Source organism: Cariama cristata, unplaced genomic scaffold (assembly GCF_000690535.1).
Source record: "Cariama cristata isolate BGI_N322 unplaced genomic scaffold, ASM69053v1 scaffold924, whole genome shotgun sequence".
NCBI classification, from domain to species: Eukaryota; Metazoa; Chordata; class Aves; order Cariamiformes; family Cariamidae; genus Cariama; species Cariama cristata.
This window is the reverse complement of record NW_009610975.1, coordinates 386-20,639: the sequence shown is the minus strand read 5'-3', so window position 1 is coordinate 20,639 and position 20,254 is coordinate 386. Positions and strand designations below refer to the sequence as shown.

The following is a 20,254-nucleotide window of genomic DNA, read 5'->3' as shown; positions in this document are numbered from 1 at the left end:
TAGGTGACAGTTTATGGACCTGAACTTTCTGCATGTAGTTTCACATGGGGGACATAAATGAGGTTTTGAGGTTTTTTTAGATCTGGGATAACCTATGCGGTTTTGAAGAACATTCACTCCGTACTTAGTCTTCAGAAATGTTTCCCTTACTTGTAGCTTCATAATGTCAGTATAGGAGTGTTTAAATTTCTCAGCATAATTTATCCTCAGCATAATTTGGCCACTAACATACCATTTTAAGAACCTGGTTTCTGAAGTTGAATGGTTTTGAAAATGCAGCTAATAATGGCTAGAAGGCAAGAAGGCCTGTTAGATGTTCTGGCCCAAATTTCTACATCTAACACTCCACAGAATTTTATCCAATAACCTTAGCTAATCCTCATGACCTTTACCTCTGTTAGGATAAAGCATATATTTCTTTGCTATTGATTTGACTGTATCCTGAGACAGAAAATCCATGACTTCTGTTGGCAGTTCTTTCATCTCCAGTTCTTTCCTACCATATATTCTAATCTGAAATATTCATGCTTAGTGTCATCAGTTGTTGTTACTATTTTCTCTTTATTAGTTGAAAGGTCCTTTACAACCCAAGATATTCTTACTGGGAAGGTAGCTACCATAGCATTGTAGGGATAAAAATAAATTTTGGTGGAATTCTTTCTATGTCAAACTTAGTATTATCCTCTATAATAAATATGAAGTCTATTTTTTTTATTAAAAGCTTACAAATATTTCTATGCCATTTATTCAATTTTTTACAGTGGCGCTTGGTTTTTTGCCTGTTAATAATTTCTCTGCAAAGTCTGAAGAGTGCTATTTGGAGTTGTGATACATCTTTAACATTTTTTCCCTACCTCCTCACTGACTGTCTTTGGCACGGAGATATACAGGCCTATTATAAGCTCTGTTGATGACATTTGAAGCTTTCATGTTCTCAGTTATTGTCAATTATTTTCAAAATACAGTTCATGCATGGGTTCACTATGGTATCTTGAATTTTATAGCTGTCTTTCCTCTCCACTTGATTTCTATTCATTTACACCTAGTTTAGCAAAAAACCAGGAACTCATGCTATTCATACCCCTGCAATAGTTAGCAATATTAATTGTGATTTTAAAGCATATTATTAGCACTTTCGAGTTTTCAAATTTTTTTGCATTTATTTGACCATTTAACTTTTTCATTTGTTACTGATGCATGTGAATGGTTCAATGTATATTAATTATTTTTTACCCATGCAGAACTTAGCCTCTCTACATTTCCTGAACAAGAAAAGATTGTCTGGGTAATTTGCAGTTTTGATGCTAATTTGTCTGCAAATCCTATTAGCTGTCAGTCTCCAGAATTCGATTTTTCAGATTTGAACACTTTGAGATTTTTGAGGAATATGTTACTACCAAGAATGTACAGCCGCTGCAGATGTGATCACCAAGGAATAATCATCCTTCCTGGAAAATCTTGTAAAGGGGACTATGTATAGTACTGCATCAGTAGTGGTAACTCAGTTTTCATTACTCTTAAGCTAGTTAACCATTCCTTTCTGTGGAGTATTTATTATCAAATGAGCAGGATCAGAAGAAAGATCTTGATGTACACATATACCATAAACCACTGAGTACAACAACAATTTTGCAAAAAGCAGTGACTTCATTAAGGTTACTCTCTTCTTCATCCAGAGAACGAAGAGAGAATTTCAGCACGACATACACATCGCAGTTCTCTCAAAGAGGCAAAGGTTTCCCTCTAAGATATCTGAGGCTTCTAAAATTTAAACTCCAGCAAAAGTAAATGAGAAAGTGCAGAAAACTCATTTCACAGGCAAGTTTATTAACTTCTCTTCCTCCTTTCTGATCGGCTAATTTCTCTGATTAAGGATCAAAGAGGTGCAGAGAGGTGCCATCAGCCAAACCACTACCAGGAGAAGAGGTCTCAAGCCCCAAAATTGCTTTATTGACACGTGTCAGCCAGTTACCTGAATGGCAATAATTAAACAAAATCTCACAAAGTGACCGCTGAATGGCCAACCACTCTTGAGTGTTTGCAGCACACAGTTGATGAACAAATTTGTAGACTAAATATTTGAAACTGTCTATTCAGTGATAAGTATGGCTGGCAAAGCACTGTCACTTTGCATTTTTAAACAGCTTTTCACATTAACTGCCCTCCTTTCACACGAACAAAATCCTGTCAGTTAGTTTGGTGGTAATGAGCCATTCTTTCTCCATCATGCTGCTGGAGGCACAGTCTCTCCACCTTCTTGGTGTTGCTGGACATGCGGTCCTCTCTTTCCTGGCGCTGGTGCTAGACGGTCTCCGTATTACTGCAGCTGTTGGGCTTGGGACCTCTTCTCTTGGCCGTGGTTCGGCTGCTGGCACCTATCTGCAGTCCTGGCACCACTAGATTTTTTTGGCTGCTTTCTAGGTTCTTACAAGGCTTCCATGAGTCTGCTCTACTCTTCCCCCACGTTCTTTTTCATCCTCTGTAAGCCTATACTTAATTCTGTCACCGTTTTTCTTCGTACCCTTTTCTTCTACGCTTCTCCTTAATTTACTTTTTTTTCCTAAGCCTAAATGACCTATAAGCCTCATAGGAGTAAAACAACAATACAAGAGAAAGGTGACCCATCCACAGTTCAGAGAGGGCAATGTAAGCACTCAGAGTGCAGAACTGGTGTCTGGAAGTAAAAGATGGCTCTCATCACCTGCTAACTAATTCCAAGCAAGAAAACAAGGTGGGACAAACATGGGGAGATAACAACTGAATTAATTGCTTGCTCACTAAGAAGGTTATTAATTCATCCTTTAGAAAAGTTTCTTATTGAAATAGACATGGGCTAACATTAAAAACAGTGAGATCTCTAAGTGTTTACATTCTAGTGTATATCTCATGAGGCAGTACAGAAATATGAAAGTAACAAAACTTTAAAAAATTAGGAAAATATTATTCTACTTTGCTCTTATACAAACTGTGTATATTTTCTGCATACCAACTAAAGGATTACAGTACTTCAGTATAAGAAATACAGATTTATAATTTTTCTCAGTCTTTTCATGAAGATTTAACTCCCTGGACAACTTACCTACTTGCTGACTGGAATGCTGTTGACAATTTTCCCTGCTAAGCCAATATCATTGAAATGAAACATGAAGCTAAAAGTGAAATGAATTTGTAGGTCAATTAATAATGCCAGTCTGCAAGGCTAAGCCTGCCTAGAATTAGGGCAATTTGTATAAAAAAAATATTGAAAAAAGTGAATAATACTTATCTCCAAAAACAACTGTCAAGAAAATGTTCTCGCTTCTTAACTTTGTTAGTGGAAAGGCATTATTTAAGTTGATATGCTTATTATTCTTACAGGCCAACAGACCTACTTCTGTGAGTAAGAGGTCCCTAGAAGGCTATAAAAGGAAAAAAGCAAGCCTGCAAAAATTAGTTACTTATTTCACTGGTTTTTTTTTCCTTTATGTCCACAGTACATTAGCAGCTGCATAGCCATAAGACGGCACAGATCCTCCCTCAAGAGATTGTCATCTGAAAGTGCTTAGGGTTGTAGTTGCTCAGATGTTGATAATAAAGCATTCTAAGATCTGTTTAGTTGTCTCTCAAACAACACAGCTGATGAAAGGGCTGGAAGGCAAGTCCTGTGAGGAGCAGCTGAGGACTCTGGGTTTGTCTCATTTGGAGAAAAGGAGGCTGAGGGGTGACCTCATTGGTCTCTACAGCTTCCTGAGGAGGGGACGTAGAGAGGAAGGTGCTGAGCTCTTCTCCCTGGGATCCAGTGACAGGATGCGTGGGAATGGTTAAAAGCCGCGCTGGCGAAGGTTTAGACTGGACATTAGGAAGCATTTCTTTACCGAGAAGGTGAAACACTGAAACAGGCTTCCTAGAGAGGTGGTTGATGCCCCAAGGCTGTTGGTGTTTAAAAGTCATTTGGACAATGCCCTTAATGATATGGTTTAACTTGTGGTCAGCCCTGAAGTGGTCAGGCAGTTGGACTAGCTGATCTTTGTAGGTCCCTTCCAACTGGAACTATTCTGTTTGGTTCTATTTTATTGTATTCTATTCTCAAGTATATAATCATTAGTTGGGCAGTTGCAGGTATTGTGGCAGAAATGCATTTTCTTAGGGTTTAAATGCAAAGGAGGAGATGACTTTGTGGAGCAATCCATATGGGCTGCTTCTGAGGTAAGAAGCTAGATAGAAAAAAATTATATATTCTTTGGCCTACTTATTTCTTAATGTGTCTTTTAAAATGCTTGAAAATGTGCGTGTGGTTAGAATTAATTTAAGAGGAAAGCTGACTAATTGCATGACACATTATACCCTTGAAATATATATTCAGTAAATACGTTTTTATATGAAACTATTCAGTCTGGAAACAGGAAGGCGCTTGCCAGGAAAATGGTCTCACGTAGTAACAAGGAAGTAGTCTAATTTGACTGGATTCAACACAAATATTCTGAAGGGTTAAAAGAAGCTCTTTCAAAGTAACTAAATACTCTTTCCTGACTAGATGACCTGACTAAATATCTTAGCACATCTGAGTATACACATGATTTGCAAAGGCAGGGCTATTGAAGAAGGAACTGATTTCATTAAAACAAATTACTGTCTCTTAAAGCACTTTGGGAGGCTCAGCAGTATAAAGTACTGAAAAAATTACTCAGTTGGCAAAGAACGGGGACCTGTCTCATTAAATGTCTGCGTGAAGCTGAGCACGTTATTGTCTTCTGCAGAAAGAATCAGGTAAACTTGCCTAATGTGGGCCTGGCAGCTCTTTGGGGACAGAATACCTGCTTTGTGACTTTTCTTTAATTTCTTCTTAGACTTTCTTTATGAAGAAACAGCTTAACCTGCCAAAAAAAAAAAAAAAATTCTTTAGCACTTTTGAATCGGCTTGACTGAGTAAACTCTAAAGTATTACCTTACTATGCTTTGGCAATCTGTCTTGTAAATACGGGCTTGTGTAATAAATGACTGGACTTATGAAATAAGTGACTGGACTAGCTAGGATATTTTAAGTCTCTCATACAAAAGGCATTATATAAGCAAAATATCAGTGGTGACTATCAGCCTGAAGCTTTCAGGCTTCATAGCTGCAGCTGCTTTGTACAGGATGAATCTGGAGCACATTAGAGGGAATGAGTTCTGTCGAACTGTTCTGTGGAGTTCTGTGACAGTCCTTGGTGTAGAAGGTATTGCCATGAGTCTCCTATATATACTCAGGCTACAGGAACAGCTCTTGCGAACTAATACAGCTGGGAGGGAGCTAAGGAAAAGTAGAGCAATTCCAGGACTGGGACTGGAGAGACAGAAGATGGAACTGAATCAAACAAACTTTGCTTTGCCCTGGTCTACAGCGTGAACATCTGGACACAGTTAATGACTGAGGTATGGTTTCCAGAATTGAGAAAACATGTTGAGAAGGCTCCTGACAATCGAAGAGTTGATACATGTTCAAAGGGTAGGAGAAATGAGCCAGGACTCATATCAAATCTGATATACCAACTGGTATTGAAAGTGCACCACATGTTGCAGAAAGGCTCTTCAGGACAGAAATTATGTCAGCTTTTCCTTTTTTTATAGCTACTGTGCATAACTAGTGCCATAATATCTATGCATAATAGTTCTAATTTTGTTTTTCTAATGGTACATGTTGGTCTTGTTCTTTTTCAGTTGTAGACTATTGTGCTTTGGATAACCAAGGTTGCCAACATGAATGTGTTAACACTGAGGACTTCTATTACTGTAGATGCCACCCGGGGTTCGTTTTAAATCCAGACAAAAGAACTTGCAGAAGTAAGTTATGATAAGGTTTAATTATGAACAGTTCACACTGCTTCTTTCTTCCAGTTCTCAGCAGTAATACTCCTACTGGTCCTGGAAATACTGAATAAGGTGTCAGGTATGAAAATGTTGGAGTGCCCTGAAGGCCAAAGGTCTTGAAAGCAATGCAAGTTGTTTTGGGGGGTAGTTTGACTTTTTGGGAGAGGGGCTATGGGTAAGGGTCCCTTCTATGAACAGGAAGCTTTCAACATGAGACCAGGCTACTTTTCAACAGTAAAAGCCCAAAGCTTTGTCTTGCATAGTCTCTTTGATTATCCAGATTTTTCAGTTAGAATATCATCTCCCTAGCTGGGTGAACAAACAAGTCTATACAATTTATAATCAGCTTGGTTTGTAAGACAAGCTAAAATTAAATAGAGTAGTTCCACAATCAGAGCAAACATTGCAGCCTATTTTCCTATGGCTTTTTCTCAAGAGTGAGTTCTTTGATAGTGTGCCAAAGAAATACATCAGTATTTTCTACCAAGCTTCCATGTTTCCACCAGATTATAACAACTTCATGGCTTTGCTTGTTTGTTGTTCGTTGAATCCAATTGATACCAGGCTAACAAGTTCAAAAATTACCAGAGTTAGGAGTGGATATAAAGTGGAGGGGAACTGACAGACCAGAAAGTACTCTTGCCAAGGTTTCCCATAATTGGGAAAACAAGCTAAAACCTCCACAGTGTTTAATGTCATAACTCACTTTCAGGAAATGTGAAGGGAAAACTTTAATATTCCTTCCCAGTTACCTTTCTTCATAAATATGGGCCTTGATAAAGAAATTTTACTATTGTGTCTGTAAGCAGACAAACTCCATTAGTTTTAGGTGAGTGAGTGGAACTGCTGATGCCAGTGGTGAATTTAGCCCATACTATTGAATAACATGTTCAAATATTATTTCTCAAAAATATCAATATAGCAGTGCATTTCTGTGCTTTTTACGGCCTTGGGGGCATTTCAGTCTTTATGATGACAGATTATGTTAACGTATAGACTATATTGTGTATTATGCTTTGTATCTATTTCGCTTAAATTTAACATTTAGAAAGAAAGCATCTAATCCAGGCTGTACATCTGACCTTATGATCAAGGGAAAGAACACACACTTCTAGAAGGCAATTGCTCACAGCTCTGACACAAATTTATGGAAGTACCTGTATTTTCCTTGACTATGAAGGGAGCTTGGATGACTTGCCAGACTAGACACCTAATTTTTAGATGGTCAGAGTCAGGGGAGATGAATTTTCTGGCTCCCCAAAGGCCAGAGTGCAGTTTGTACTGGTTCATGTTGCTTGTAGATTGTATGAACTCGCCCATTTGTCAAGTGTCTGTCAGCTAAGGGCTGGCTAAATTGTCATATACTTCCACATCCATATATTTTTTGAAATCTTACTCTAGTGTAAGTGCTTTCCACTGCCCAAGCACAAATTTTTGTTAATTCCTTCAACTTCAGAACATGGATTTTTGGCAGTGTTTTCTCCCCCAGTTTGAACTGAACATAGACCTTAAAACTGCATAAACATTTTTATGTCTTGAGTGGTTTTTAGCTTATGGTCTAACTGTATGAATTATTTTAACCTGTTTAAATTGGAATGCTGGAAGCTGAAGGAGTGTTCTGGAAAAGTAGTATTTCAAGCTTGTCTTGTCTCTGTCTTCTGACTTGATATCCATTGCTTGAGACAGCATGTTGGGCTATACAGACTGTCTGTCTGACCATGTGCTGCTGTCTTTATGTTGGAAACATGAAAGCTTTCAAGTGGTGGTTGGACAGGATCTCTGGAAGTCATCTACTCTAGCATCCTTTTCAAAGTGGAACTGCCACGAACTGTGGATCAATCAGCTATGGTTTTGTCTAGCTGAGTCTCAAAAAGCTCCGGTGGAGAGTCCGCAGCCTCTCTGGGCAGTTAGATACCTTTCTTTTCACCAAACTCAGTAAGACCAGATTCCTCAATTTCTCTGCTCAAGTCAGGTGCGCTATGTCCCAGCAGTAGATCTCTACTGAGCCCTCTTCAGTTTACTGCCTTTAACTGGGGGCAGGAGGGAAGGCATTGTTCCAGAACTGGACAAAGTACGTCAAGTGCAGTCTCCACCTGGGCCTGGCAATAGCCCTTGTTGATCCAGAACCTGATCTGCAGACTGACTTCCCAACTTGACCATGGCCTTGCCCTGCCACTATGGACCTGCCCAGTCATCACTGGGCTGTGTCAGACCCTCGCTGCCCTCACCAAGGGTGGCCTTACCTTATCCTGACATGCAGTCTGGCTTCTTGGCTTGACTTCAGACCTGCCTCAGCAGCACTTACTTGTCTAGACTTCTCGTTAAACCTGGCTACCGTTTCCAGGCCTGCCCTGCTCACCATGTTTGGGTACTTCAGGGCAGTGCCTGTCTGGCAAGGCCCCTACCCTGCTCCACTGTATTATCGCCCTTGGCTCCTGGCTCTCCTTCCCTCAGGGAGCAACTGGCCCATGCTACTCCCTGACAGTAGGTCACTTCCCAGTCTGTACAAACTGTGGGGTGTTTCCAACCCAGGTGCAGAACTTTGCAATTCTTCTTGCTGAAATTCATAAGACATCTTCTGGTCCAATTGTGAAGTTTATCAAGGTTTCTCTATATTCAAGTTTTGCTATTTGCTTTCAGTCACTGTCCTAATTTAGTGTCAACCACAGATTTGCTGAGGGTGTGCTTTATTTATGTCATCATCTGTGTCACTGGTGAAGATATTTAGCAATGTGACCCCCAGTACTGTCCCGTGTGGTACTCTAGTCATTATCAGCAACCAGCCAGACATGAAGCCATTGATCACTATCTTTTGAGGCTAGTGGCCTGGCAAATTTTCACCCCATCTAACAGTTGTTTCTTCCAGCCTATAATTCCTCAGCCTCCAAATGAGAGTGCTATGGGAGGCAGCATAAAGAGCTTTACTAGTGCCAAATTGTATTACATTCACCAAGCTTCCCTTGTCCACAGATGCAGTCATTTCATCATTGAAGGTGAATGGGTTGGTCAGACATGGTGTGCCCTTGGTAAATCCATGTTGACTGTTCCAGGTAATCTTCTTGTTCTTCATATGTTTGGATATTGATTCTGAGAGGATGTGCCCCATGATCCTGGACTGAAATGATGTGGACTGGTCTGTAGTTCCCTGGGTCTCTCTTCTTGCCTTTTTTTAAAGATAAGCGTAACATTAGCATTTTTCCATTACCAGGGACCTCTCTTGGTCTCCGTGAATTTTCATATATGATAGACAGTGGTGTCACATCACCTAGCTCTTTCAGCACCCACAGGTGGATACCAGTCATTCCATGCATCTCTGTATATCTGGTGTCTCCAAATAGTCTCTTACCAATGTCGCTAGCCTCTCTGCTTCCCAAACCGTGCTGGTACACATGGAAATCTTGGGGCAGGCTTTGTCTATGAGAATCAGGAATAAAAAGGGCATTATTTTTTTCAGCTGTTTCTGTATTGTTCATCACTAGGTTGTTCTCCCAGCCAAAAGACCCACACTTGCTGTGACTTTCTTTTTGCTACCAGCGATTTTGCAGACTTCCTTCTTATTACCCTTAGTGTACCTCAGTAGTGATAGGTCCAGCTGGGCTTTGGTTTTGTCCCAAAGTACCTAAACAATGCTTTTATACTCCTTTTTTTTTTTCTTGGTCCTTCTTTCTCCCTCTACTATTTTGCCTCTTTGTGTTTTAGTTCACTGAGAAGCTCTTTGATCTTCTAAGCAGATTTTCCAGTACAATGGGGTCATTTGTTCCTGAGCTCTTAGCAAGTTTTCTTTAAAAATCATCTAGCTCTCCTGGGCATCCTTTCTCTTCTTGGCTCTTTCCCAGGGGATTCTTCCTAGCAATTCCCTGAATAAGCTGAAATCTGAGCTTGTAAAATATGGAGTCCAAATTCTGCTGTTTCCCCTCTCAGCCTTCTGAATTGTGAATTCAGTTATCTCATGGTTACAGCAGCAAGTCAAGAAGAACATCACCCCTCAAGAATTTGTGTTAGAGACTTGTCACCCAATCTGTACAGAAACTTCTTGAGTTGCCTGCACAATGATGTCTTACCCTCTCCGTAGATGTTTGGCTGGTTGAAACTTCCAACGTGAGCAAAAGCCTATGAGTTGGAGACTTCTGCTATCTGTTTGTAAAAAGCCTTATTCACTACATCCTTTTGCTCAGATTGGGTAACAGGCTTCACCACCACATTCCCAGTGTCATTTCCCCTCTGATCTTGACCAGAAACTCTCAGCAGGTACATCTATGGTTTCGTGTTGGATCTCTGTGGAATGGAGGTCTTTAACATATAACACAAAAGTACACTGCTCTGCAAGGGAGCAGAAGCTGGGAGCCAAGTATGGCTACAAGGCAAGCAGGGTCAGTAATCTCTCTGACAAGGCCTTTGGTCCCACAGTACCCAAAGAAGAATAATAAAATAGGTCCTATGACAGTAACTAGTCTGAGCCAACAGTTCAATGATCTCCAGACAAGTCCATAGTGTCAAGAGAGGTCTAAGGTCAATTCAGGAAATCAAGTTGTTGTAGCGAGGTGGCGGTTGGTCTCTTCTCCCTGGTAACTAGCGATAGGACAAGAGGAAACGGTCTAAAGTTGCACCAGGGGAGGTTCAGGTTGGATATTAGGAAGAATTTCTTCACTGTAAGAGTCATTAAGCATTGGAATAGGCTCCCCAGGGAGGTGGTGGACTCACCATCCCTGGAGGTGTTCAAAAAATGTTTAGATGTGGCTCTTTGAGACATGGTTCAGTGGGCATGGTGGTGTTGGTTAGAAGGTTGGACTTCATGATCTTTGAGGTCTCTTCCAACCATAACGATTCTATGATTCTAAGTCAGCCAGTGAGTGGGTCAGGATCAGCAAAATCCAAGGCTAGGCACAGGCATACCTTATAACATAACTCAGGCAAGAACCAAGGGTGGGAGCCTGACATTAAATGCAGCTCCTAAGCCAAGGGCCAGAGGCCAAAGACAAGGCTTCTTACAGCTCTGTGCATCTCTGCCATGTTAACTGCATTCTGTTTTGTTGTAAATGCTTTAAATTAGTTTAAAATAAGGGAGAAAATTCCATCAGGTTGCAATTAGGGAAAAATCAAAGTAACTGGACACGGTAGGCCATAGAGAATGATTCAGAAGGAGTAGTCAGGGAGGAATGAGCAAATACTATGTCAAATCATTCTCTTTCAAGATGCATGTCCTGAATCTCAGCATAACTTACTAAGCCACTTTTCCTTACACTTGACATCTTGCGAGCCTTGCTAATAAAATAAAGCATGAATGAAAGAACTGTATAGCTCTTAATGCTGTGAAAGTCAAGACAGCATGATGAGAGCTCTTCAGAGCAAAAGTGCTCCCTAGCTCCCAGATGTTCTGAATCATGCTGCCTTTCAGTCAGCGTAAACAACATGAAGAAACAAACTTCAGATCACTGGATTTAAAATGTTTGTAAATTTAAAACCTTTCACATGAATTTCTACATATTTGGCTTATGTACTGAATCTCAGGGGTGATTGCCAACTAGCCAAGACTCATACCCATGCCAGACCAGATCTCTGCATCAGCAAGCAGGCCTGGGCCTGGGGCTTCAGCTCCCGAGATCTCATGATTACCTTAGAATCCTGTCTTTCCTTTCAAAAATAAAAAGTAAGCTTTCATGCTCATGGCTACAAAGAAAAGCTTGAAAATGTAAATGTTATGGGAACAGCCATGCATATCTGACAAATGTTTTCTCTGGGAATTACTCCAGATTTCTTAGAATGAAATACAAGGAACACAGCTCATGAGGGCAACCCTGCCAACACCAGCAGAGTACTCTATGTGGGGCTGGAAGAGAGCAGCAAATTCAGATTACCAGTGAGGCAGGTAGAGGTCATTCCTAGCTACTAAGTTAACTATTAAGGGGACTTTTGCCACTCTTGCTGCTCCCTTCAAGAGGACAGATAGTAGCTTCTGCTTGTACGTACGAGTGCTGAGCCTCAATTGTTGTTCTCTAGGGAAAGCCCCTGTTTGAGTTGTGGGTGGGCTCACATGAGCTGTAGCCCATAGAGGCCTTCTGTTAGCATCCTTAATCTGGACTGTGTTAATGAAGCCTTGTGAAATGTTTTTTTTTAGTGTTCCCAATGTAATAGCCTCAAGGTTCCGACAAAGATAATAATGCATGTTTTTCAACTCTTGTGGTCATCTTCAGAATCAGTTACCCAGGAAAAGTCTGTCCTGCACAGTTAGTTAGCAAAGATTTGAGCAGGTAAATGCAACACAGCACCGAGTTGGTCCAGAAGGCATACAGCTATATTCCTCTGATGCACACACGTGGCTTTATGGTTTCTCGCTTCCGGGCACTCTTGAACAAAACATATTGTCTAATTTATTTTTTTTTTTTAGTAAACAGATAAGTTATCCCTGTGTTTTGTGTATGTGCATGTGCTGTCATAAAAAGCTTTGGTAAAGGAAATGTTACATAAATATATGAAGTGGAGCTCATAAATGATAAAATACTCCTCTCAGGTTTTCTTAGAAAGTTCCATTCCACTTTGTTTGTCCTGAAAATATAGGTGGTTTATTATTGCTAAGGGCTTTCATCATATATAAAGGCTGAATTGCATTAGCCTGCCACACATACAAGGAAAAAAGAGTTCCTGCCTCAGGAAGCCAGTTACCTCTGGGAATAATAATTAACCTCTGAACATCAGTTTTCAGGTTGTGTAATGAGGTGTTCAAAAGTGCCTGGATGTCTTTAAAAATGTGACTGACTTGATTTGTGACTTGTTTATCTATTTTTAGCAGTGCTGAGGGGTTAAGACCATTCTTTCACTAGTATAAATTAATTAACTCCACTGATATAAAACTAAGTGATGGCCAGACACTGCATCTAAGTCAATGTCAGGTTCTTTGACTTCATCAATAGTGGTAAACACTATGTGGTAAATATCCCAGTTCTTACTGCACAATTACTTTCCTTTTTAAGGTACTTTATACACAAGTAGCAGCTGTTTCTAGACTTTGCTCGTCCTCCCTTTCATGGGCATTTTAAATGGAAGAACTATGTAGCAAATACCCAGAACTGTTAAAACACTCATACTCCTGATGACCTGATTGTCTTGCTTTGATCTAATGAAAAGCATTCAAAAGCATGTTTGTGTATTTATTACAGATCATATCTAACTTGCTCTGAGTAACATAAAGAGGCAATTTTGATGAGGCAATGTATAAGACAGCTTTTTAAGAAATATTTAAGATTCTAACTTCTCTACTGCATGTAGAACACTCTCGAGGAATTCATTGAAGTATACATATCAGGTATACCTAAATATGGCAGATATTTGGAAAAAGGAACATTTTATTTTCATAGTTTGAAACAATATGGTAAAAAGTCAGAATGGTGCCTAGAAAAAAAGGCTGAAGAAAAGAAAACAAAGTAACTGTTTTTTCCCCAGCTTATTTCTGAGGAATTATATTCCTCATTGACACAGTTTTTTTCCCATTTAGGACCAGACTACTGTGCTCTTCAGGACCATGGCTGTGAACAGGAATGTGTTAATACAGATGATTCCTACTTTTGTCGATGCCAAGAAGGGTTTAGACTTAATCCAGATAAGAAAACATGCAAAAGTGAGTAATCCTTTGGACATAATAAAGTTCATCTGCTTTTATTTCTTAAACCTGCTGTGAATGGTTTCCCTTCTGAAAGGATGAAAGTTTTCTCTATAAGTAAGGTTGAAACAAATGTTTCTTTATAAACGAATTTTAACTCAGCCAGTCATGCTAGAAAAATCTACTGTTTCCTGTTTTGTAGACTAGATTGTATATTAGATGTTTTCTGAAGAGATTTATGGAAACCTGAGGAATAATACAGGAACAAGAGTAGCTCAAAACCAATAAGTTCATTACTTATTTGAAACTTTCTGACCTTGTCTTGTAGTGACACAAACAGCTTTAAAAAAAAAAAAATAATAATTCACCTTGCTTTGTCCAGTTGATTCAGCCAAAGACAGATCTATTTCATTATCTTGGAAAAGTATTGGATAGGTAATGTAGCTATTAAAATCAACTTGAAGTCACACATGAAACCCCAGTTTCCTAAAAAAAATGTAGAAACAGCCTCAGCAATGTCAGGGTTCTAAACCAATCACACATACTATTTACTTTAAAAAGACTTCCATGTTACAGCTCTTCTTGAGTGGGGCCTGGAATCACAGCAGATTTTCCATGTAAATGTTGTTAAAGTTTAAGGAGAATATATTCAGCAAAATGAACTAGCCTGATCTGGTGACTCAGTTCTTAGGGGGGAGAATTGTACTGCTGATATTTTATGAGTAAGAAGCTTGCCTGGTGCAATATAATTCTATTTCTAGATGCTCATAAAATTTATCTGGTTCTGGAACTATATTTTCTTTCAGTCTTAAAAATGAATTCTCATGAAGCATCCTTGTCTATACAGTGCTGTTTTGACAGCAATACATGCTATTCTGGTTTTTATTATCTATATGGTATTTTAATACATTCAGGTTTTTATAGATTGGATGTGCCTTGTTGAGTATAGGAGCAAAAGAACAGCATTGTGTAGAATATTTATTGCCAAGGATGTAATTGCAAATTAAAGGCAAATTGTAATTCCCATTTGGAGTATTTTTCCTTAACCTTAGGGGGCTTTGGATTTGGCTGTGAACCTGGTGACATTTCCAGGATTAAACTCCTATTCCAAATCTTGTTATAACAAGGCTTATGTTAGATAAGCTTGTAAAATAAAGCAGAATGTTTGCACATATGCCCTCTTTATAAATCAGGGAGAATGCATTACTGGTGACTAGCACCAGGCCTTCCTCCTTCACCATGATGCATGACTTCTGATGACTACAGGAGCAGGTCTGTGGGAGTCAAAGTGAAGTCTTGTGTAGCCAAGTATTTGCAATCCACTCTCGGATCCTCAGCTTTAACAGGTGTCCAAAGCACAGAATCCAGTATCGTTTAAGAAAAGTGAGTTTTTCTAAGCCAGTTTACTTCATAAATCCTCGTGGCTGGCTGGAATTCTTCACTGTTTTTCTCTCCACAGAAGTAAACTTCTGTGCTTTAGGTCAGCGTGACTGTGAACGTGAGTATGTTAACATGGGAGAGTCATTTATGTGCAAATGTCATCCTGGATACGCCCAAGGACACGATGGCAATACGTGCAGAATTGAGTGTGTCTCATGAACTGCAGCAACTAGTTACTGCAGTGAGGCGAGGTGTGAACAGAATGAGAAAACGCTCCTGGGTCCCTTTTGAGATCTTTCTGAGCTATGCAAACCTATGTTACTGTAATGTCCACCATGAGCCAGGCCTAGTGAAGTAATGCAATTGTGAGATCCCTGATCCAATAGAGAACTAAAGCATCGTCCTCTCCAATCCAAATAACTGGGAAAATGTGTTCAGCCAAGGTGTCTAACACAAAGGCAGTGCTTTGAATCTTTGAACATCTGTATCATTGCTATGGGCTATGTGAACTGCAGCACACCTGATACTGATGTACGCTGATACGTGGAGATATGTAGGGACTTTTCCTTTCTATATGTTTACACTTTCAGTGAACTGTTCGATAAAATGTCCTCTTTTAATAAGAATGTTACAAAATGAAGGATGAGTATTGCACCAGAAAAACCCAACAACATTGCCCACATGATGTCACTCAATTTTTAGAAGATACTTTTATTGCAGAGAACCATTTTGCACATAATCTAAAATATCGGCAACATTTTTCCCCGATGTGCTTATAACATATCTTTCCAAAGTTACACTCAGTCACTGAAATAAAAAAAAAGTTAATAAGCCAGGGAGTAAATATTTTTAAATAAACTGTTTGTGATAAAACTGTATTTAAGGAAACTTGGATGTGTTGCAAAAGCTGAGAACTTTTTAACAATTATGGTTTTAAGCTATTGCAAGTTGAATATCTAAAAATTAATATATCCCCAGACACTTACTGTTTTTAAAAATACTGAGCCTTCCTCTGTCCCTTCCCCTTCTTAGATTTTTTTTTTTTTTAACACATGTAATAAAGCACACACAATGACCAAATTTACAGTAATACTGATTTCTAAAGGCTGGTAATTAGCAGCTTTGTGATTACTCCACTCTTTGAAAGAATGTGTTCAAGGATTCTGTATGAGAACCCGAAGTATTTAAATGTTAAAATTCACGTTAGTGTGGGTGTTTGTATTGCAAAAGATGGTGCCAAACAGATGCAACTTTTCACAGAGAATATTGGTGGGACGGGTATTTTCTCCGCCCCCCCCATTTTTTGTGTGCTCTGAGAAGTTGCACAAGCCTCTTCATGATGATGTAAACTCTTGGAAAAAGGAGAGTGTTCCAGCTGGAACTTACTTTAGCTGGTAAAAACTGACACCTCAGCTTCACTTGTTCAAGCCAATGTTAGCTGTATCTATGCATAATGGTAAATCTGGACCAACTGCTGCAAACTCGTTGCTTAGTTAAAGTAATGAACAGCAATATTTAGAACTAAGTAGTTTTACATTAAGTACACTTTTTGAAAATGTAAACAAATAGCTGCAGGCATGCGTGTTCACATCTGTAAATGATTTGCAAATAGAGACATATGAGACTGTGTTTGTGTTTGAGGGAACTCCACTACTTTTGATCAAGTTAAGCTAAAGTGATTTGGGCCTATATAACTAAAAATAGGCATTAATAAGTTGGCAATAAAATATTAGCAGGAAGTTCAGTAAAAAGCTTTTTTCCTAAAATATGCTTTTTCTGTACTTACAGAGTCAGCAGATTACGTAGTGTATCTGCAAGTGCACGTATCTCACCCTACTGCTTTGCTGTCCATTCTAGGAGACAACATAATTTTTAAACCCAATTCACACCTCTCTCTCTCCTCCCCCCACCCTTCATCTTTCACACAACCGGTTGCATACAAGACTAAAAAGAATACTCCATTTTATCTTACTCAGAAGAGGAATAGGAAAATCAAAGAAAAGGAACATATTAAGACACTCTCACACTCATAATTTGTATCTGTCCCCCAGTAGGCTTTAACTGCTTGAAACCTGTTGGCAGGTTAAAGTTTTAAATCGGTGATTTCTCATACTGTTGAAAAAGAATTTACTGTTTATGAAATAATCTGAAAGCCGTAATTTCTATTTGAAGAGTTACTAATATTGAAACTTTCTCTCTGAGAAAATTTTATGATGGAAAAAAGAGAGATTCTTGCTTTTTAAAGAAAGCAAGCATGATTCTGTGAGTAAGACCAGGCAGGACTTCAAGATCAGTTTCCCTTTGTAATTTTTCGCGAAGGAGATCTGCACTTCATCAAGTTTGTTATCTGCCAAGTGAGGTTATTGTATTCATTTCACTTAGGTGTTGTTAATTAATTCAGGTTACTCAAATAGGTGGGGATACTGCATAAATAAAAAGCTGTACTGATCTTTTTCCCTTGCTCTGCAAAGGCATCGTGTACTAACTACAGTGTCATAGTGTGTGTATCTGAGGCTTCAGTGTGATTTCATTTATTAACACAAATCAATAGGAGTGGACCACTGTGCTGAAAGCAATCATGGCTGCGAGCAACTGTGCCTAAATACTGATGGCTCCTATGTCTGCCAGTGCTCTGAAGGATTTGTCATCAATGAGGACCTAAAAACCTGCACCCGTAAGTCTTATGAGAACCTCCTTGATCTCAGCTCACCTGGGAGAGGTTTCTGGTTTTGTACAGGGAAGAGAACACACTTCAATTTATTCTTACAGTCTGCATTTTGATAATTCTTTAATAATGATTTGAAAGCAGAAACAGACAGAAGAAGGACTTAGGGAAGGATACCTGCCAAGGTAACTGTAAATCCTCACATATTCAGAAAAGTTTTGGAAGATCTGTTCATCCTCAGGTGTTGAGGACAGTTTTTCAGTCCCATGAGAAATGTGTCTGACTGACAAGTCATCTTGACAGCAGTGTCCCCCAGACAAACTGCATCAGCTTACTTGAGGCAGGAGAAGTAAGAGTTCCACACTGAGCTTTATATTTTGCATGGGAACGCTTAATAAATGAAGAAAAGTTATCCTGACAGCTCTCCACCCTTTGTAAATCTAATGATCATAGAGAATCAGTGCAGTTTCGTGAATAGCCAAATTGCCGCCTTCACTGTAAAAATATTATATAGAAAGGGCCAGGAAAAGACGAATGTGAATGCATTTTGCCTGTTGACTTTTCCTGAATGTCTTTGATGATAGGGTTTTGGCCACTTTTTCTACAGATTTTGGAAGTACGTTATTTTTCCAAGCTTGTTGAGTGTTGGAGCAGGTCCAGAGTTTGCTGCTTTTCTTGCACTTAAGCAACACGCTTTTAACAGAAGTCAAACTGCAAGTGCTCAGTCACAAAAATGATCTAGGGAGAAGTGAGGCAAATCAGCAAAGGCAATTTGTCTTTAACCTTGTCTTTGCCTTCATACTAATCTTTTTAGCCCTATCCAATACTTTGACAGACTTTGCTTCTGTCTGATACTTCAGCTCTGTAGAAAGGGACAGACAGTAATGCAAAAGCAGAACTAGTGTATATGTAACAATGATAGGGTCTACTAGAAACAATTTATCTAGACATCTATCTAAAAGAACCACTGGAAATTTAGAAACCGCCAAACTATGGAGTTTTATCAACTTGCAAATGGAAAATCTCTTTTCCTTTGTAGTAAAATGAGGTGGTTTTTTCATTCTTAAGTTATTTTCCTCCAGGCTGTACTTGGAGAACTATCAGAAGCATTAAAACAATGCTGTGCCTTCTGGAATCTCTCTGTGCAAAGAAACTGAGCCCTTTTGAAAAGCTCTTCTTCTTGCCAGCATACCGCTCTCCTCATATATATTTAGGAAAGAGATTTGTCCTAGTCCTGAGCTCCAAATGAGTTGTTGAAACCTCATGGACGTTTTTAGGCTATCATGAAAAGAGTTTTGACACTTTGGGATTTCCTGAATGAGCAGCTGAATGGAAGGGATTAGCATTTAACGTACACCACTCCTAATGGGAAAACATCTGGGAATTGCAATTCTGGTGTCATATACACAGGCACAAGTATCTTAAAATGGCTGTGGGAACACCTGAATGGTAAACAGATTTCTACTTGGACAACTAATTATAAAAAAAAGAGTGACATTGTGTGTGTAGCCAATAGACAGTAGCAAGTGCTGCCTGCAGGATCCCAAGGGTCCTATGACTTTGTATTACAGAGAAGAAACACTCAGGAAATTTGAGATTAAAAATGGACCATATTTGACAGTACTTGTCATTTGCAATTCTTTGCAAAAGGCTGAATAGTCTAAGCCAAAGCACACTGAGGCCCCTGAGAGATTTTTCTGTCTGCTGCCATGGCAGCTGGCTTAGGTGCACAAGTGAGTTCTGGGAACTGACACCTTCACATTGGGCCATTTCAAGACTGTATTTAAAGAAGAACATTCACAAGTTAGCTTTTATATCTTTGCCACTGTCTTACATAAAATCATTGCTAAAGTGTTTTGGTTTGAGTTTTTTAAATTCAGTTTGTAAGTACTGCAATGTGGACTCTATTGAGCTATGTTAAGCATAGGACAGCATGATTTCTCAACTCCGCTTAAAGGAACAAATGGAAAGTACACCACATGGCCCTCTTACATTTTATTGAAGCTGTATGTATATTATCAGATAAGGAACTGGATTATTGTTTAAGCAGTTCAATGTATTTATATTTACTTGCTTATATGCTATGCAAATACTAGAGATAAAAAACAATTGATTCATTATTTTTTAATTTTTTTTAACAACTTCAATTACTGCTACAGGAGTTGACTACTGTGCTCTGAGTGATCACGGCTGTGAACATTTGTGTGTAAATGGTGACAGATCTTACACCTGTCAGTGTTTTGAAGGATACAGGCTTCGTAATGATGGGAAAACATGTAAACGTAAGTTCTTATTCAGCAACTCAGAGTTAGATTTTTATTACACACATATAAGAAATCTGTAAGGTAGGATTTGATTGCCTAAATGTTGCTGTCCAGTCTCATTTTAAATGCTCAAGGATTCCAGAAGTTTGTAGTTTCCCCTGTTGTGTCATATTTGCCATCAGTATGTCAATATCTTGGATATGCTAAGGCATCCGAAGTGGTACTGGATGCATACTTTTAGGCACCTGAATCACACACTAAATGTCTGTGCGATTTAAAAAGTAGCCCTGAAATTGGACTGTTGTGGATCCAAAACTATTTTATTCTGACTTACATCTTTACATGGGACAACTGTAATTTTCTTCTCAAATCAAGGCAAAAATATATAATGTTTCTAAAGTCTTATACAGTATGAAGCTTGCAATATTATTAATGGAAAGTTCATTTTGACCAGCTTGGGATAAGGATGATTGCAAAAGAGATACAAAAATTGCATTACACATTTGAATACTTTATGCAGTTATG

General features: G+C 39.0%; 1 protein-coding gene across 1 annotated transcript in view; it reads left to right on the top strand.

Moving 5' to 3' along the window:
* LOC104160003 (matrilin-2-like) overlaps positions 1-19,747 on the top strand; it is a gene marked incomplete at its 3' end in the record, with an annotated part of 49,701 nt that extends 29,954 nt beyond the window's left edge. The window contains exons 7-11 of the mRNA XM_009698052.1: positions 5,677-5,799; positions 13,316-13,438; positions 14,880-15,008; positions 17,355-17,474; positions 19,625-19,747. Coding sequence (XP_009696354.1) covers positions 5,677-5,799; positions 13,316-13,438; positions 14,880-15,008; positions 17,355-17,474; positions 19,625-19,747 — 618 coding nt within the window. The remainder of the gene's footprint in view (positions 1-5,676; positions 5,800-13,315; positions 13,439-14,879; positions 15,009-17,354; positions 17,475-19,624) is intronic.
* Between the last annotated feature and the right edge of the window lie 507 nt (positions 19,748-20,254).